At 41.6% G+C, this 19,875-nt stretch overlaps 1 protein-coding gene across 1 annotated transcript; it reads right to left on the bottom strand.

The window, feature by feature from the left end:
* Positions 1-1,140: 1,140 nt before the first annotated feature.
* Positions 1,141-19,622, bottom strand: E2F7 (E2F transcription factor 7). Its single transcript, XM_051795718.1, has 12 exons — positions 19,360-19,622; positions 15,942-16,217; positions 13,873-14,041; positions 11,523-11,804; positions 10,720-10,878; positions 9,538-9,675; positions 8,555-8,749; positions 7,835-7,919; positions 6,139-6,658; positions 4,993-5,254; positions 3,353-3,777; positions 1,141-2,066 (listed from the first exon to the last, which is right to left on the bottom strand). Exons 1-12 carry the CDS (start codon positions 19,438-19,440, stop codon positions 1,890-1,892), a joined length of 2,769 nt encoding a protein of 922 aa, XP_051651678.1. The 5' UTR covers positions 19,441-19,622; the 3' UTR covers positions 1,141-1,889.
* Positions 19,623-19,875: the final 253 nt, after the last annotated feature.

Raw genomic sequence — 19,875 nt, 5'->3', positions numbered from 1 at the left:
CACACTCCTTTTCAAAGAATAATTAATCTAAGTGGGTGTTTTATTATTTCTTCTAAGAAGAAATAATCCAGAAGGAAAAACTGTAAACTTTCATAACTGTAGTGTCATTAAAATATAAAAAAATTAGCAGTCTGAAGATGTCTCTTTACCACCCCTGAAATTTTCTATGATAATTCTGCTAGAGATTTTCTTTCAACAAGGGCTAACCAAACCCTCCTTAAAAAGCTGTTATTGGTCTATTCTAAGAAAAGGCCACATTACTCAAACTCTCAGCTTCACTAAAATTCTTTCTTAAATTTCATTTTCATAATACATTTCATTATAAAAATAAACCCCCCTCATCAAATCCCCAATCCTCAAACAAAGTCCTAGGCTCCCCTGACCTCAAAATAGTACATCCAACAGCATATCTACGCTTGGAAAATCAGTACCAGTACCAAAGAGAGAGCTGATCATGTTGGCCTTATGTTTGCTAAAAATCCAGAATAATGTGATGTCAAAGCAACACTTTCTGTCTTTTAAAAAGGAAACTGCACAAATTTAATTGCAGCTTGCTCTATGAGTGAAAACATACCCAAACATAAGAGCATTAACTCTTAAAATTATGTCCTATATTATTAATAGCACCATCCATTATTTGAGGACTCTGAATGTTAAGACTTTTCTTCCTCATTACCTTCTCCTAAGGCGTAAAGATAATTTTTAAATTTTTTTTTATGGTAATTTCAAAATTTGAGGCTCCTGCTCTTTTCAGTTTCTTTTTATAGTTTAGATAGACAAGATCTCCCTTGTCTTCCCAATATGCTCAAATGCTCTATTAACTAGTTCAAATGCTAAGAAATTCCTGTAAGTGAAGAGTTAGGCACTTAAGCACATACCCCTTAAGTAGACAGCTAAGTAGGCACTTAGTAGACTCAGGTTAGACTGAATCTAATCATGTGGTTAATGACTTACCAGTGGTCCTTGGTCATAAAGTCTAGACTAGATATTTAAACAGGAGATGAAATCTTAGCACAGTCCTCTCAGTGGCTTGTCACTCAAATTATTCTGTCAAACCTATTTAAGGAATCAGGTTTTATATTCTTTACATCTAACTTGCATATTTTGCTTAGAGTAGAAGTAAAAGAAAAATACAACCCAAGGACTAATAACAGTTCATTAACACAACTATAAAAATGTTAACATTCACAGTTATTTTGGTCGTAATATTTTTCATATGTATACATTCAATCATACTGTGTTATTATTAGGTTTTTCTAACCACAAGTGCTGGGCAAATTGTACAACAACCAACTGACATTCAAGTAATCCTACCCTGAGAAAATCTGTTATTCTGAAGCTGCAAAAATCCTTTTTTGCACTAATCCCACTCCAACATACAAAATAAATAGCAAAGAGGCTGCACTGCGGAGGTAGGATTTGACAGATTGGAACCAAGGAAGCAGTTGTTCTCACCACTGCAGAAGTTTATCATTTTCACCACAGATTTACTCAGGGTAAGTAGAGTACATGCAAATAAAATGCTTACCCCAGATAAGTGCTAGACATCTCACTTAAAACCACAAATAAAGAACCCCTGGGGACTCCAAAATCTCTTTGCATCTCCTCACAGCAATAGATTAAAATCCCAAATAAAATTTGATGCCCACAAGGCTGTGTGAAGCACAGAATCTGAATTCAAATCAGTACTGAAGGAACAATTCAGTAAAAGGATTTCAGTACCAAGGATGATTTGTGAAGAAGATGGTTAACAGAACCAGTGGGTACATGGGGAAGCATGCCGAAAGGGGTGACATTTTAACGTGCTCCTCTTGCCAGGTAAGAGCTTGTTCTCTTATAATCAATACAGGGTCCTAAGCCAATCTGTCCACTCTTCGCAAAGAGCGGCATTAGTCAGGGCTGGTACCAGAGATTTCCAGTCTCCTCTGCACAGAGCTGGCATTTCTGATCTGGTTGCCTTCATTTTTCTTCCAAGCCACAGGGTCTCCAAGACTTCCAGGAGTTTTGAAAAATGCCTCATGATGTGCAGGACGAATGCTCTTGGGAGTGAGGGGAGTTGATGAAGGCTATTTGTGAAACAAAACCAAAGTGATTCAGCAGAGTTTTCTCAAAGCCTACATGCAAGTATGCAAACAGAGGACAGCTGGGAGACATTAATCCCTGTACCCTGCTACTAGAGAGAACCACTCACAAATCCTTTCAGAAGCTCCACATGAAAAGCTATGGGCTTTGCCCCTTTTTGTTCTGGAACTGTATGCCAGTACATCACTGCTAGAAGATGAAAGCCTCTATCTTATTTCCAACTTAAATGTTTTCATGATTAGTTCATATTCATTCATTCTTATGCCAATCTTGTCTTTTAGCTTAAATGGCTCTTTCCCTTCCCTGATGTTTTACTCACTTTTGTTATTTGTTAGCATCAAGAGAAATCAAAAATTAGTCTTCTAAACCCTGACCACTTCTGTTTTAGGTGCCACTCTACTGTAACCTCTAATGTTAGTATCTGTAATAAGACTGGCTGCCAACCAGTCTCTTATTACAGCCTTTTTCTAAAGCTCAAACAAGATAACAATAATGTTCATAAAGCTTCTAAATGTTCAACCTGCTTGTCACTGCATTAAACAATAGGAAAACAAACCACAGATTTAAGAATGTAAGCTGAATTAGTGTCAAAATGTCACTGCTAATAGTTGTAAAGACCCAGGTAACACAGTGTGACTTGAGTGTTTTCTGTCACTCGTATTTCAGATAAATGAGTCCTCCTTCACTTTTGGATTTCTCATTTTTTTACCCAAGAGCCTGTTTCTATGGTAAATTTTTAAAAATACCTGTATAAAAAATATCAGCAAACACCACAAGAATAGTTGGTGTCTCTCAGTTCTGATGCTGCTGTTACGTTTCCATTATGTAGTGAAGAGAGATCAGAATGGGGCTGAGGGGGTAACCCAGGACACTACTACCTGAAGAAGTGTTGCAGCCAACTGACTCCTGAATTCTGACAAACAATCCTCCTATCCACCTAATGTGTTTCTGTAGCCATTGCATAACACACAATGATAATGTCAAATGGGGAAAAAACACTGACTTAGATTTCTGGGGGATTTTAAAATTCCTGTAAGAGTTTTGAAACTAACCATAGATGTGCTATGCTGAGCTATGTCTTCAACACTGTCCCAAGCCCTGTGCCACTGCTACAGATGGACACACACAAACTATGTGGAAGACACCAGCTCTCAGCGTGCCAGCTCACCACTCTGACACAGCAGCACCAGACTGTGGCACAAAGTGACTTCAGGCCCTGTGACCTGGCATGTGTCTTTCATCATCACTCCCTCACACCTTTCACTCTTACCTGCTGCAGCTTCAGAAGGGTCACTGGGTGCCCCACACACATGGGGGAGTCCAGTTTAACAGCACTGCAAGATCTTGTAAGCACAGGACTCAGGTGCAGAGCAGGGTGAGCTGGTTGCTGCAGATCCACAGAAGGGGCAGGTGAGACCTTGGGGGTGACCACTGCTGTGGTGCTTATGAAAACAGGGGTTGTTGATGCCAGGCTGGACATACTGCAATTCATGGAGGCACCAGCTGAGAATGAACCATCAGGAACTGGGGAAACAGGACTGGTGAATGAGGGAGAACAGACGAGAGGGAAGGAACCCAAGGCTGCCGATGGCACCATGACACAGGGTACACTTAGAGAAGGTAACTGGTTCGAAGCCAGGCTTATGGCACCAGGGGCTTGGTTTGCAGAGAACAGGAAATTAAAACTGCTTAGTCCTAAACCAAAGAGAGAGAAAACAAAGCATTAATACAGTTGACAAATTGGAAGTAAATTATTGTAACTTCACCCAGAATAGGAAAAAGGTGTGAAAATAAAGAAAAGTCTGACTAGGAAGTAAACTATGGCAAAAATAATAAAAAATAAGCAAGAAATCTGTCACAAATGCCTGACTCTTCCGTCCAGCTGCTTTTCCTCACCTTCCTCCATCTCCCCCCCTACTGTTTGTTCACTGTACCTGCATCCATTTACTTTGGTCATATTAAGTACCAACCACACACATCTTGCTGTTTTCTGCTTCTAACTTCAATTAAAAGCAACATCCTGGCTAAACAAACTCTTTTTTCACTAACAGGAATCATATCCTCTGATATATGAAAACATATACGTTGCTTTTAACAAGAAAGAAACCCCAAACTAAACCAAACTCAACAGATGAGAGTCACCCACAAAGACAGACCAGAAAGACATTAATTTTTCTGAAAACAGAAGAAATGCTGTGTTGAAACAGAAGCTGCTCTGGCTTCCAGTTTGTCTGACTTTCCAAAACACCAGGATCAGCATTTTCAAACTGACCATCTCCATCTAAGTCATATCCATAGACCCCACTCGGTGCCACAAGGGAATCAAATACTAATGCAGTAGTCATGGCAATCTGCCACACATGTCCTATTCCAACAAAACAGTCTTTTACTGCACACAAACACAGACACAAACCATGGTGGACACAAAATTCTCTTGCAATATTTTCAGCTGCTTCCCCTCTATCCCTACAGTGTCCTACAAGCAGGATTGACTACACTTGCAGTGCCTTGGTTTTTGGGGGGTTATCTTGACGATGCATATTACAAGACAATACAAAGTTTGTAGGTGACTAAATTCATCCACTCAGGGGTATGCTGCTGCTGTTTTGGTCACCTTACTGCCAAACCTAGACTTCCAGCTCCTCCGAGTTTTGAATGCTGGATAAGTGTCCATTTTGCTGCCCATAATTCAAGCATGCAAAACACATTAATTATCTCTATTAATGTTTGAGAAAAACGCCTGTCTTTTCAGAGAAGCAGCAGTTCACATGAAGTCAAGACAGTTTAGAGCTATTAAACTACTACAGAGAACTGCTGTCAGGTTTTCTGTGCCCAATATAGACTTATTCACCCATTTGTAGGACACCATATTTGCTCAGTGAACAGATACAGAGGTTTGGCTGTCCTTACCAGTGGTAGGCTGAAAATAAAGATATTGTGGTTGGAAAGGTTGATTGGCATTTTCTTTAGAGATATGCTCATTTCCTGGAGGGGGTTCATCAGGGTCTGTGTTCTGAGATCGTTTTTGTTGCTCCTGACAATCTAAAGACTCCTTGCTTGCAGCCTCTGGAGCAGCAGGACTTGTGAGGTCAAGACGATAAGTTTCTAGATGTACAGCAGAGGGACAGCCATTTCCTGGGGTAGATTCAGCCTTGGGTGACTCAAAAGGCTTCTAAGCAAAACAAAAGTGGAAACAAAGAGTCTAAACTGAAAAAACACAGTGCAATGCCTCTCATGCACCTTCCTTGCCTATAGAATAAAATGAGTATCTGCAAAGGAGCAGCACAAACTTGATTAGCAAATCACCAAGTTAGAAATTTTGATTGAGGGTTTGAAGAGCCATATTAGTGATGCCTGAGCCCTGTGCCCTTTGCTATAGTTCACTTTCAGTACTTGGAAACACTAGGTAAGAAATACCTGATCTCTGGGATTATTTTTTTATTGATAAGGAAAAACATTTGTTTCAAATGGTTTATATTGAACATTCAAATGGTTTATATGATACAGCCTTGAGCCTGACCCCTACTTTCAGTAGTTAAGAGAACCCTGAGACACATCACCTTCACCATCATCTTTCTCTCATCAGTCTGCTGTGGGCAACACCAAACTTGAGAGAGAGGGACTCAGGCTGTAGAGTAGTGGGAAAGTACAAATAATATCTGCTATAGCTCAGCAGAATAAGCAATGCTGCTGCTGTCTGGGAAAGCCCAAGCTAACAGAGGAAGATGAGGAAGAATAGTTACATTGATTTCTTCCCCTCTGATACACTGTTTTGTTCAAGACAACGATCAGGACACTGCTTCCAAAGAGCAGCTGAGCATCACATCACTAGGGAAAGCAATCACAGTCCATTTTCCCCTGGTAATGTGAAAATTAATACAGTTAATGCCTGTACTCCCTGACACAGTTCCCTTACAATTTTCTTAACATGTGGGAGGCAGCATTTGTACCTCTAACAAGAGTGGTGTACTGAGTTTTCACTTCTGAAAACATTGTCTTAGGCAAAAGTCTTTCCTCACTATGAGAAAACCCAAGTGATAACGAAATTCACTTTACCTTGGGTACTACAAGTGAGAGGGGCAGATCACTCTGCTCCATAGTCTGCTTTTTAGCAGGTGGCTCTTCATCATCTGCAGGTGATGAGGGTGATGTGCACTTGTGGGAGCTGTGTTTTTTGCAGACAGTTGAAGGTACAGCAGCCTGAGCTTCGGCACTCCTGCCTCCCTTGTCTCCTGCAGTGGGGAGGGTCTCGCTCAAGTTATTTTCCAGAAGACCACCACACAACATAAAAAGGGATGAAGATGGGAAGCACAAGAAGGGTTGGTTGGGAATCAGGGTAGCTTTTCCATTTTCTGTTTTGGAAGTTGCAGGCATGGAAGGATGTGGAGCTTGGCTGCTGATGCCAACTGGTAGTGAGAGGCTTGGCACCTCTGTATGAACCACAGGGAAAACAGCCTGAGGCAAAGGGTTAACACAAAAATCAGAGTCCCCAGGAACCGGAATAAGGGAGAAAGGTGAGGTTATGCTTGAGTTCCTTGCTGAATTTAGTATAGTTTCTGTGTCACAAGCTTTATTCCTAAAAAAAAACAGTAATGAAAAGAAGAAAAACATTTAGCCCCAAATTAAACCTCTATTTTATCCTTAGAAGCAAACAGGTACAATTTTGGACATAAATGTGGAAAAATTCCCCCCCAACCACTATTTTTACACAGTTTAAAAAGAGGGTCACTTTTTATTATTCCTAATTACACAGAAGTAGACTTCTCTGGCTTTTGGTGGAACAATAATGCTTTTGGCTGCACTTGACTAGAGTCAATCATTCACAAATGAATTCAGATAGGGATAGGTGTAGAGAAGACAGATGAGAAACAGAAACACTCTTCCATAGAATCATGATTTGCTCAGTTGTGGTGGTTTGGGCTAGGCCTTTCTTGGTGACCAGTTTGTAACCAAGGAAGGGTCCAGATTTACCCAGTATTCCCTACAATTTTTACGTAAGCCAGACTATAAGAAGAGAGGAGGAGAGGCCTTTGCTCTCTTTCCTTCCGGCAGCTTGGAGGTGCAGGTTCCCTGCTTTTGAGTCTGCCATGTTGGGGAGCGAGGCCTGGTTAGGCCTTGCCGACCTTGGGAGACAGAGGTTGCCGGCGATCGTTCCAGAGCAACTCTCCGTTGTCCCAAGGAGAGCAGTGAGCTATCTCTTTGCTAACTCTTTTAGTTGTTAGATATTGGGTCACTAATTGGGATATATATATATATTTTATTTTAGTTTTGTTCCCTTTCCCTTCCCTTTCCCTTGTGAAATTGTATATTTTAATTGTATATAAGTGTAAATATATTTATATATATCACTTTGGTTGTCTCTCTCTCGTTTCGGGTTTTTCTTAGTTTTTTTTTCTCCCTCTTCTCCCTGAGGTTTGGGTGGGGGGGGACTTCTGGTGGTAAGGTTTGGAGACTTGGCAGGGAGACAGTTTCAAACCATATCATTAGCCTATATAGACAACAGGTCAAAGGACACAGGGATGACCTATATAAACATATATGATACAAAGAATTACAGAAGCGAAACAACAGTGGTGGTACAAGTGGGTATAAAATGATCACAAGAAAACCTGCCATGCTGACACCTGTCAGTATTAAAATAGTAATAACGAGACTGTCTGGCAACTTTTTTATCTCAGTCTCTGGAATCTATCCTTAAACTAAACATGACAAGCACAAAGCTGAAACTGGACAAGAGTTAAGACCAACCTACCTAGCATCTTCCTCTATTTTCTGCCTGCAGACAGCTGCTAGATTTATCATTTTGGAGCAATATTCATCTGAATTCACAATACCGTCTGAAAGAACAAAGAGGTATTCAGTTTACCAAGAGTATTTTGATACTGGCCATATAAAATAATTGCTATAATCTTTCAGTCCTGAGACATTTTTATAACATCCACTAATCACCTAGAGCCAGAACCTGCAAAACACTCAGAACTCTCAGTCCCACTGGAGAGGTGTTCATCATCATCATTTCCTATAAGAGGGGACTGTGAAAAGCCCTGTAATTGCTTATCTTTTTCAACAACTATTCATTATTAGATTGTTACTGTAAAAATTCATTACATTAGGAACCATAAAATAAACAAGCATTTTGTGGCTAAAGAATCTTTCTTTATCTATGCCAATTTTTAACATAAGAAACTGTAGTATAGTTGCAGTTAGTAGAGAACAGAAATATTTACCAGAAAACCAACTGCAGATTTAAAACAATATGGCCCAGATTGACCTCATCTAACTTTAGGCACTTGACTGGAAGGTCTAAAAGACAAATCTCATCATCACATGGACAGTAGAAATATAGGTACCTCCCAGGAGTAATTCACATATTTAATTACACTGATTCAGCCATTCAAGCGTCTTAAATTGGTGGGCTGTCATTTGAGCAGATACAGTGGGACACAAAAGAACATGTTTCATTAGTAGTTACCTTGCCTCTCTTGATGTGGGCTGTTGGGCTCAGAGCTGACCTTCCTTCTGGTCCCTTCAAAAGGCTGTGCACCATTAAATGAAGCGTGACGCGTAAACCTTTGCTTTCCAGTAGCACAGATCTGATACTGGGCACAGGCTCCTCTCTCTGTCCCTGGCAGAGAATCAGATGTTGGGCTATGCCCTCTCAGCTCATCTGCAGAGACATAATTTTGTACAACAGTCCTTCAGGCAACACAGCTCATTTAGGCTTCTTCCATGTTACCAAACTTGGGCTTAAGGAAAGACGTAACCTCCATACTATCTCAAACCCCACAACACTGAAACAGATTTAGAGCTCAGTAGGCACCAGTAGACAAGATAAGGGCTTCCCCTCCTACCCATTCCATAGAGGCCAGGAGGAGAAAGGGTACTAAGATGGCATTAACATTATCCTTCACTTTTACTTGGTGCTGGCACTGGCCTGACCCAAATATCAAAGCCAAAGGGCTTCCCTTTGCTCTGGCTTCCAGACAAGAATTATCAGTTTACAGAGACACTCTGTCCCACCACCTCATTCTTTGCACTCAAACTTTTTGTACAAGGGGACATCTCCAAGAAACAGCCCTGCTCTACCTTGGTAAGTCCCCTTACAAAGACAATAATTCACTGTATAATTGTTATGGAATTACTGAGATTTTGCAAATCAAAAAAGCTGTGGACCCAGATTTGAAGACGTTGGCATTATCTGCCATTGCTCTACAATTCCTACAGTTATGCATATATTTATATAAGTCAGTAGACACAGTATCCTTCAACATCCCTCCACAGCCCGAGCTCTTGAGCACAAAGTCTAATAAGGGTCAATGTTGAGCTGGCAGCAGTTAATAATCACAGGGTACACAATGAAAGCTGAACCATTCTTTCCACACGGAAAGCAACCTTTACCACTTGGGAAGGGCCTGTCAAAGCAAAAAGAAAATAAGTGCAAGCTACACAAGTTACCAGTCTTTCCAGAGAATTCCACAGGCCCAATCCACTTGAAGGCTGGTTTGCGTCCTCGTTCCTCGGTGACGTGAACTTTCTTGATCAAGCCTAGGCTGGTGAGAACGTTGGCAATATCATACAGTCTTCGTACCTTTGCTAACAACAAAACACAGAAATAGTTAAGACAGTCAGGTTTCAATGGATACAGTATATAAGTAATTTCATTCCAGAACATCACCACAGCTTTCACAAATGAGGTGGGTAAAATCAAACTGGGATGCACTTAGGTCACCTCCTATGAAGCCTCCATGCCAGCTTCCACCTCATTGTCACTGCTGCTTCATATGTTTGCTGCTCAGGTTTAAGCTCATCTACCTCATTTCGATGGAAATAGGTTAGGAAATGATTACACCAACAATTTTCCCAGAAAAGGCAGCTGCCTCCACGTGGAGTAAAGACAAGCTGGGGGCAAGAGGTACAAGAGTGCACAGCTGATCCAAAGAGGACACATGTCCATAATTTTTAAAAATTGTAACACATTCAGAAAAATCTCCGTGACTCTAGTAAACAACATCTTTGAGTTGACTATGATACCCACATGTTGCTCAGTTATACTCCTCACATTTCTCCTGATATTTGGGGTAGAATTTTAAGACTGAAGTGCAAGTATTTTTTTTTTAAAGTACTTTAAAGACTTAAAAGTCTTTATCTTAGAAAAATTATTTACTAATGCTGAGTTTTTCCATGCTGTCCAAGGGATCGAGGTACTAATCCCCACTAACTGAAAAGCAAAATACCATCCAGCTGTGAAAGACTTCTGGGGTAAAAAGGAGAAGTAGCACATTTCTGCAGAGAAGAGAATTATTTCCATCCAATTAAACATCATAGTTCAATAAGTTCTGAAACATCATTCAGAGCAATACAGGAAACAGGGTTTAAGTATGAAAGAAAAAATCAACCAAAAAAAAAATAATTTCCTTCATTCTGAAGCTAAAACTTGGGAGATAATTGTCAAAGTGACTCTTCCCCATATCAAGCTCTATTTTCACAAACTGACACTTGCAATTAAAAAACCCCAAACCATACTTCAGCAAAAGATTCATGACTCGCTCTTGCTGTTACTTCCTGGTGTCAATCCAAACATACCCCTGTTTTCTTTACTCACTGATTGATTCATTTGCCTCTCATTAGGCAGCTTACTTTTAAATTTGCTGTGGTCCACTGTATCCTGGGTTTCTTCTATCAGTATCTTTGCTGCGATGTCCAGAGTGACTATCTTGGTCTTGGAGACAAGGAACAGCATGACAAACTTTTGGCTCATAATCCGCAATGACTTGTCCTTTCTGCTGTTTGCAGATGCTGTGTTACAAATAATACCCAAGCCTCTTAGCATATGTCATCCATCACAGCCAGAAAACTAGTAAGTAGGTTTCTCACGCGCAAAAGGAGCAAAGTATTTACTTGTCAGGAAGTAGAAATCTTTGGAAAGGCAGTTGAGTAATGCAGACAGAAGTGTCTCTTCAAAAGGCAATAAAAATTGCAGAAATAGCTTCTAGAAAGTCAGATTCCAAGACTGATGTTATGCTATGTTACACAGTTTTGTGCCACTATAATTTTGTGACTCCAATGGACCAAAGTCCTTTGTTTAAGTACCTTAAACCATAATGTGTCACATGGGCAGCATGAAACAGTGGACAAATGAAGATGGCACCTTCTGGCAGGATAAAGTGTTTACTGTCAGGTACAGGTGAGTAAAGAACTAGAGTATCTAGTAGAAGTTCTGCCAGTTTGTCGCACAGAGGGAAAAATCTGTCTTGAGACTTATGTTAGGAACAAAATAGAAGGAAGAATTCTGCACCCTCCATGGTGAATTCAGCACTTTTTTGGGAAGGATAGATAATTTTTTATTATTTAATTTAAATGCAAAGCAAGGGAAAAAGTCACATGGTAAACTGAGAAAGAGATTTGTGTCTCTGTATTATCACACTCAACAGTTATCTTACCAGAGCTGCAATCTGGTTCTGAAAAGTCCAGTAATGGTCTGTCTTGGGAATGAGGAATAGTTTCCTTTTTCCGTTCTCCAAATTTGTACTCTAAGTCCTGTTCCTTGTGCTGGAAGGTCATTACCTCTCCATACTGCAGCTCTCCTGCTTCCTGAAGCATTTTCAGAGTTTGGCTGAGGTTGTGCCGGCCATGCCAACAGTACTGGTTCTTGGCCACACGGCTAACCAAGTGCAATGACTCCAGGACATTCACTATATCATAAATTCGTCTCCGTTCAACTCCTGTTTTAAGGTTGGGGAGGAAAGACATAGATGCTCATCAGATTTAATGTGCTGTTCAGCAGAAGTGAATAGAGAACTGGCTGTTCTCTAGTACGGAGTGTCCACAACACATTTTTCACTATTCATCTGGACACATCCATATTTGCACAATTAAGACCTGATTTATGTGTGGTCAGCCTCATTGTATGCTGCCCTTTGTCTATTTTCTTAACTTCCCATCCAGCCATGGCTTCAGTTTAAAGCACTTACACTGTGTTTAGAACTGATTGCAGTCTGCCCAGCCTTGCTCACTAAGACCTACCCAGACTGCCTTGAGGTTTTCAGAGCATTTTGGCCCTTCCTGACAGAGAGCTTCAGAGCTCAGACACATAACTGTGCACAAGCCTGTGTGGAACAGAGGGCAGTAAAGGGTCTGAGCCTGGAACTGACATGGTGTAGAGATAAAAGCCCCTCATATAGGAACTAGTGCGAGTGTGGTCCTCCACTTGCGTTTCCAAGGGCACAATTACTTTTACTTGCTAAGCAAGTACCAAGCAAAGGAGCATTAAAAGCTTCACAGAGTGCAAAGCAGTGTAGGATATGACCCACTGTTCCCAAATGCAGCAGAAATGAGTCCTTGGTGCTGGCTGGTTCTACGCCTATGGGAAATCTATGAAATGTACCCAACTCGAGTTCAGCCTGACTGATGTGAGCAAGGCTGGGGACTGAATAAGAACAGGTTGGTGGCTGTGCTCACTGTTCCAAGTACTCATGTCCCGTGCTGTTTGAAGCATGGCTGTTACATATAACACAGGGCACTATAAGCTGGTGGCATCATCTGAACCTGAAATGCCCTCCAGCAGAGCAGAACAAGAGCTAGTTAGGGAGAAAGGTTTTGAAAGACTTCCCTGTGGAATGCAAAGTCTTGATGCATCTGTTTACCCTTCTGGAGAATATGGATAATACTTACCAGCCTCATATGAAAATTAGATGAAACAATTTATGAGTGTTTCTTAGAGTGTGGAAATCTTGGATTGAAACATACTCCAGAAAAACAAGAGTGCTACACATATCCTGGTGTTTTTCAGGCATCAGCATTTTTATAGCCCCCTTTTTGGCCTTTCCATAGATCTTCAGTGAACAAAGCAATATATATTCATAGCAAAAGCTGTATCACAGCCATCATTTTTTACACAGAGAGCAGCAACATGTGAGTAATTTTGTTGTCACTGAGGCAAGTGGATACAAGCAAGCAAGGAAGGGAAAACAAAGGGAGAAGGACAAACACGCCCCCTCCTGGGAGGCAAAATTCCCAACAATAAGTTTTAAAAGAAAGTTTCTACCATTTAGGAAACCAAGGTAACATCACTTCCAACACAAAATAAAGAACTATTCATGTTCAGCTGTACAAGGCTGGAGCACAAGCATCGCATGCAAACACATAAAGGAGTAACTGCAAAATCCCAAAGAATAATTAATTTTAAAAGTAATTTAACTATTTACCTAATCTGAATTCTATCCTATTTCCACTTCCCATTACCAAGGCAAATAAATGAGTATTTCAAGGCCTTTCTTAACAGAGTCATAGAGGACATCATTTAAACCTAAGATAACCTTGAGAACCATGAGATCTTGGAAGGTATAATGTCAGACATATTGCAGAAGTCAGGCAGTAAACCCAAATAATCTCCTACACCTAGTAGTTTGCAAGCGTTTCCTCAAATGTTTCATTTTGACAAAATTTGTCGTTTATAAGTCCTCTTTCAGAGGTTTTTCAACTCTTGAGTCCTTCAGTGTTCAATAAATTGAATATTTAAGAAAGTAACAGAGTTGGTAAACAGCTGGAGGCAAGATTTGTCCAGTGAAAAGTACTGTCAGAAAGCAGATTTCAAAATGGTAGCATTAACAAGCAGCAAAGACACTCAGGAATTTTAGGCATTTCCAGCTCTTGATTAGTATGATTAAAAGAGCATCCAGATCATGGGAAAGGCAGATTTTGAATGTAGTCTGTTAGAAGATGATCTTTGGAAGGCCCAACTGTTGGGTTACCCCAGGTGATCAGTTACCCCATTTTTGCAGGTATACATACCAAGAACTGAAGCCACTTCATCCAAAGAAATGGTAGTTTTCTCTGTTGACAATGGATAATTTGGATAGCGAGCTAGAAACTTTTGGCACAAAAGTCCTAAGCTTTTCTGTTTTCTGCTGGGCCTCTGCTTTTCAAATTCATCAACCGTGGTGTCGTCTACTATATCATACTGTTAAAAAATAAATGTTAACCCTTTAGTGCAGAGCTTTAAAAGCAAGACATAGTCAAGCGACATATTTCAGATGCTAGCAATATTTAAGCTCAGATTTTCTATTAAGGAAAAAAACCATGGACTTCTTGCAAGCACAGAGTACTTGGGTGACACGCAAGCTCTTTTTAATTCATCACACAAGATATCTGCAGAAAAACTCTTATCTGCACTATCATGAAATAACGGTCATGTATAAGGAAAAAAAACAGTAATATCAAAAACCCAAGACTTGCAGATGGTAAGATCCTACTTGAAAAGAGTACTTCTTTTTGAGAGGAGAAGGAATATTCCCTCAAACAATTCTGGATCTAATAAACCAGAAGATGCAGAAGACATCAAAGAGTTCCTGCAAAACCTCTTTCAAAAGCTTTTGCTGCCCTTCACAGTGACTTTATCACTTTAAGAAACCAGTGATTGGGGAAGGGTTGGGGGTACAATGCTAAGAGACTATAAAAGGCACTACCTGGTCTTTGAACCAGTCAAACTGTTATGTTAAGGAATTCTGTAAGATGGTCTGAATATGGTCCCTGAAGTGACAAAAAAAACAAACAAACAAACAACAAAACTGTGATGCCAAGAATGTACGAAGAGGTATGTTTATTTATCACAAAATGAGAATGATGGAGGGTTTTTCTGGTAACCTTTGGGTTTTCTTCTGTGTCAAAAACGGGAAAATAAGTTTTGCTCTCTGGCAAAGAAAGGCTGAGGATGGTGGCCATATTTCCTTGTGTATGGGATCTCAAACCATCCTTTGCTAGTGACTAAGTGACCTTGTGGCAGGCTGTTGCTCTGATAGAATTCTTTGAGTTTTATATGGTATCAAAATAGTAGTATTCTTACAGTAACACTTCTACTTCTTTTATAAGTTACCTTTCTAAGCAAAGAAGATTATTAAGGGTAAGTTTTATTAACTAGAAAATATTTGAACTCTTTATAGTAGTCACCCCAAAAATGCTGTGTGATCTTAGCAGCTCGGAGTGGTAATGAAGTAATCTTTAACATCAACTATTTTTTACTTACTGGATGCTATGTTAGGAATGATCTTTCGTTATGACCATGCAGAATTCTCTAGACTACTGTAATCACTGTACTTGCTGTAAAACTACACTTCCAGTGTGATCTGTGGCCTATCAAATGATGCTTCTCAGTAGGAGGACCCTCAAACAATTTTCCTGTCACTGAAATCACCAGGGAAGGGTATTATACAGGAAATAATCCAGGAGATAGAAAGTAGTGGTTGCAACAAAAAAAGAGTATGAAGGAAGAAAACTGTAATGATGCCTACTACAACCTGACGTCCTTTTCTCCAGGGACAGACTTCCCAAAGTGAGGACAAGGATCAACACCTGCATTGCCCAAGTCTCGGCAAGTAAAAATCTTCCTAACACTTGACCACTAGTCTGGGGGCTGGGGTGGAAAGAGGGAGAAAGGTTTCAGCTGACCACTTTGCAGGGTTGTTGCGGACAAGGTATAAGACTTGAAAAGCATGCTCTTCCATTGTTGAATTTATTTTTGAAAATGATGCCTGTTTAAAACTGATCTGGTAATTTACTTTCCAATGTGGTTCAGAAGTACTAGGGAAAATGGAACATTTAAACTCTACTTCCTTCACTGTCCTTTTAAGTAATATTCAGGCTCTTGAGGGGTCTCAGGTCAGTTACTAGTAAGACAGTTGCTTTTAGTCTTTTGATGTCCTACTGCTCAGCCAGTTGCTGTGTAGGCAACTGTCCTTGGGAGTGTCTTATAATTCTGCAGTTTTCCATAGGGAGCAAAGGATTGCTTGGAAGAAAACTGAGGAACAATTTAAGGAAGGTCTGATTCCTAACTGAACATAAGGTAATTGTGTTCTGAGTCTCACCTGTAATGAATCCGGCGTGTCACTCTGCTCACTGTTTTCTATGGGTCTGAAGAGCTCTTTTTTCTTCTCTCTGTCCCTCATGTCAGGGCTAGCAGCACTAACAAGCATCTTCAGGTTAGCAGTAGGGGTCCAGGGATCAGGCTGAGGTCTGTCAATGATCTTAACAGGTGTAATTGGATTTCTTTCCGGCGTGCAGCCTTTTTGCTTCGATAGATCAATTGGTTCATTCTTAATTGGAGTCTTTGGGGCCATCCTGGATCGATCAAATATGTTTTCCTATTAAAAACAAAGTTCTTTAGACACAACAGGAAACATTCCAACAATCAATTTCACCGTTCTTATGAAGGTAATTGTAGTGACTCATGCCTTGATACTCATAGATATATTTAGCACAGTTCTTCTGCCTTTGTTGGAAGTGGTAAAATATTCTACATGCTGCTGTACTGCAGGAAGTGTATATGAGATACTGCCTTGAAATACAGAACCGGAGGTCAACGAATGCAATTTGTGGCCTATTAGGCTTTTAAACTCTGACTGTTATTACAAGACATCATTGCCCACAAACATAAATCACCAAATTGCAGCAAAACTGAAATAATGCACTGTTCATATTACACTTATCAAGAAAACACACTATTCTGTTTGAAAGGTCCCTAGTTAAAAGCCATGCTGGGGATGCAGCTCAAACTGTCATAAAATGTCAAACTGAAATGGATGTAACTTTACGTGCCAGTGAGAAAAGTTTTGCATCTGCACTGTCCGCTGCTCAAAGAAACAAAGAAAATCTTCATAACTGTTCCTTGACTACAGCTAAGAGCTGCTAGAAGGAAAAGTCTAATTCATCAGCTGATCTTTATCATTCCCTGAATGAAGCTCAACTCCTTCCAGTCCCTAGCTGCAATCAAACTTTTTTCATATTTCCTCTTTGGATCCAATTTTACCCCTTTCCCTTATTTCAAGAATTATCACTACAGATCAACTCATTTCAAGGGACTGACTGAAGGAAGCATCAGTGGTATCCTTAAGCTGAGATCTGTTTTTTGAGCAACAAGAAACACTACTTCACTCTAGCCTACTAGTGTAAATAGCTAATGAAGATTCAAGGAATTAAGTAAAGAGGATGCCATATTGGCTTTCTTTGCAGGATATCAAAAACTGTGACCTAAATATCCTATGCCTGGTACAGAACAGGACTTCCAGAAATACCCATGCAGAAAGTTGCACTGTTTCTTCTTGCCCAGGGAAATCAATGTTCTGTTTAGATAGTTCAGATATCACTTAATTCCTCTTAATACCCTATAAACAGGACACTGTTTTCTGGAACTCTAGCTAATATTGTTCAGCGGTTTCTAGATTTACTATGCACCTTGAGTGAAGTGAGACAGAAAGCAAACTGAACAGACTATCATCAGAAACCTAGAAGAAGTTATAATTTGCTGTAATGGGCAATGAAGCCTTTGAAATCACAGTAAACTGCTTTTAATCTAAAATTCAGGTTTGAAGTTATTAACTCTTCAGTGTAACTGTGGCTTTTTGGTCTCAAATTGAGCAAGTCTTCCTGTTCAGATTAAGATTACTGCTTCATTTTTTTGAAAATTAGTTTTAAAAGTCTAACATGACAACTTTGAGGCTGGATATTTTGTGTTGCAACAAATCCAACTCAGAAATGGCAAAAAAAGCCAATTAATATTAAATATTAAGTTATACTGGTTTGCTGCAAGAACTTTCCTAAGTTTTGCCTTTTCTTTAAAGTAATTTAACTATTCACTAGCTGAAATAGATATTTAAATAGGTGATGCCAAAAATCATCCTAACAGGTACAGTCTAACTAGAAAGGAGAAAAAAGTTTTAGTAACAATTGAAACTGGCTTTTACTAGGAGCAGTTTTGTAGCATTCAAACTAGAAACAAATTTGGCACATCAAAAGCACTGTTCTCTGAGCACTGATGAAGAGCACTTCTGCATATGTTCATCTATGAATGACCCAAAAGGATATAATAAATACATCTCATTTTACAATTAACAGTCAGCCAGTTGTAACTTAGTATACTATGATAACTAGGGGTCAGTTTAGAGGCCATGGTACTTCTTAGAATGTATGTTCACATCATGATGGCACTCAATATATTCTCGCAATTTCACGTTTGGCAGTGAATCAACACTTAAGGAATGGAGAAAGTCTACCTTCCCCTCAAGTTCCTGTTCACTGTCACTAGTGGTAATGGAACTGCAGTGGGGGCAACTGAAACTGCTGTTTCAGCACCTCAAATTTTCATGTTTGTGCAAATATCACAGTGAAAAAAGTAGTGGCTCTACATGAGAAGCATGTCTACTCCTTTTCAGATCTTTATTTCCTACTACCATGATTACCTACTAAGGTAAGAAACACTTTTACCCTCTCTCCCTTTTTTTTTCAGTAGCTGCAATGCTACACCATCTCCATCCATCTGTATTGCACAAAACTGCAAGGGCAGTTGGTGGAAGTATGAGATTGACCTTGATCCAAGCAGAGATAGCTTACGATTACAAGACGACTGGAAAGGCTTAATGAACTTACTATGTAACCAAGAATTCAAACAAATCTGAGATAACAGGAGTGATCCTTGGAGGACTCAGACTGAGCATGGACAGCAGGTCATGAATTGCGTGTAGTTCAGGAGACATTACTGAGCAAGGTTATGCCCAAGACTAGATATCTTGTCTCCTGGCTGGTGAGGCAGTAGGGGAACAATGAGCTTGTTTCTCCTGAGTGGCCCCTACTCAGCCTCTTGACTTGAGAACACGGCTTTATGTATACAGACCAGAAGGCAAGCAGAGGGGATATGTGCATATGCACAGCCAAAGTGGTGCTAAATAACAGGACCATACAATTCCCATGTCAAGTTAGGGCTGGTGGTTCTTACCTTTAGAATGGTGAGTTTCTACAAGAGCCCACCACCTTTCCACATGGTAGCCATTGGGGTGCTTGAGATCACTTAGTGAGTTTGACTTAGGTGAAAGCTAAAGTGTTTCCCTAGGAGTTAGTGCCAGAGTGCAATAACTTCACTTACTGACAAGGGTGGCATGACTCGGAGTTCTTTCACTGGATTGTCCCTTTATCTTTAGGGTAGCGTTGGACACCCCAGTGCTCCAAGTGCTCACAGGTAAGATGCTGCTGTGCAGACCAGCACAGCAGGGCAGAGTAGGTCCGATGGGCAAACCCCAAACGCTGCCCAGGGGAGCGAGAGGAGCCCGAGCCATCTCCCAGCCTCCTGGACCGTGGCCCTGCACTCGCCCGCCGGTCCCGCCGCCCTCCTTCCCTCCATCCCTCCCTCCTCTCCGCACACTGCCCGGGCCGGCGCGGGGCTCCGGCGCAACGCGTGCAGGGAACTCGCGGCGCCGGGCACCGACCGGCCCGTGCCCGCGCCCGCCCGCTCACCTTCTGGGCCGCTTCGGCGCGGCCCCGCCGCCCCGGCCGGGCGCTCGCCAGATCCCGCAGCGCCAGGACGCTCACCTCCATCTGCAAAGCGAGAAGGCGCCCTTAGCCCGGCCCTTATGAGGAGCCGCTCCCGTCCCCGGCGGGACGCGAGGGGAGCGCGGAGCCGGGGCTGCGCTCCCGGGCAGTCGGGCAGGGAGCGGGCAGGGAGGGGGAATGAGGGAGGGCCGGGAGTCTCCGCGGGCTCCGCGCCCTCACCGCGGCCGGAGCCGGGGCGCGCGGGGGGCGCGCAGCTGTGCCGCTCCCGCCAGGCGCCCTCAGACATCGCTTTACAATCCGGCCAATCAGGCGCGGCCGCCGGGGAGCCCCGGCCGCGCCGCCGGCCAATCAGCGCGCGGGCGGGCGGTGCGCGGCGTCGGACGCGCGGGACGGGGCTCCCGCCCGCGCGGGGCCGTTTCGCTCCTTTTCTTGGCGCTGCCCGCCCTCCCCCGCGCGCGCCCTTCCCGCCGCCGGCCCCCG

This window comes from Manacus candei, unplaced genomic scaffold (genome assembly GCF_025592945.1).
Source record: "Manacus candei isolate 608988 ecotype Guabito, Panama unplaced genomic scaffold, ASM2559294v1 h1tg000043l, whole genome shotgun sequence".
NCBI lineage: Eukaryota > Metazoa > Chordata > Aves > Passeriformes > Pipridae > Manacus > Manacus candei.
Note: the sequence above shows the minus strand (reverse complement) of the source record. Positions and strands in the feature narration are given on the sequence as shown.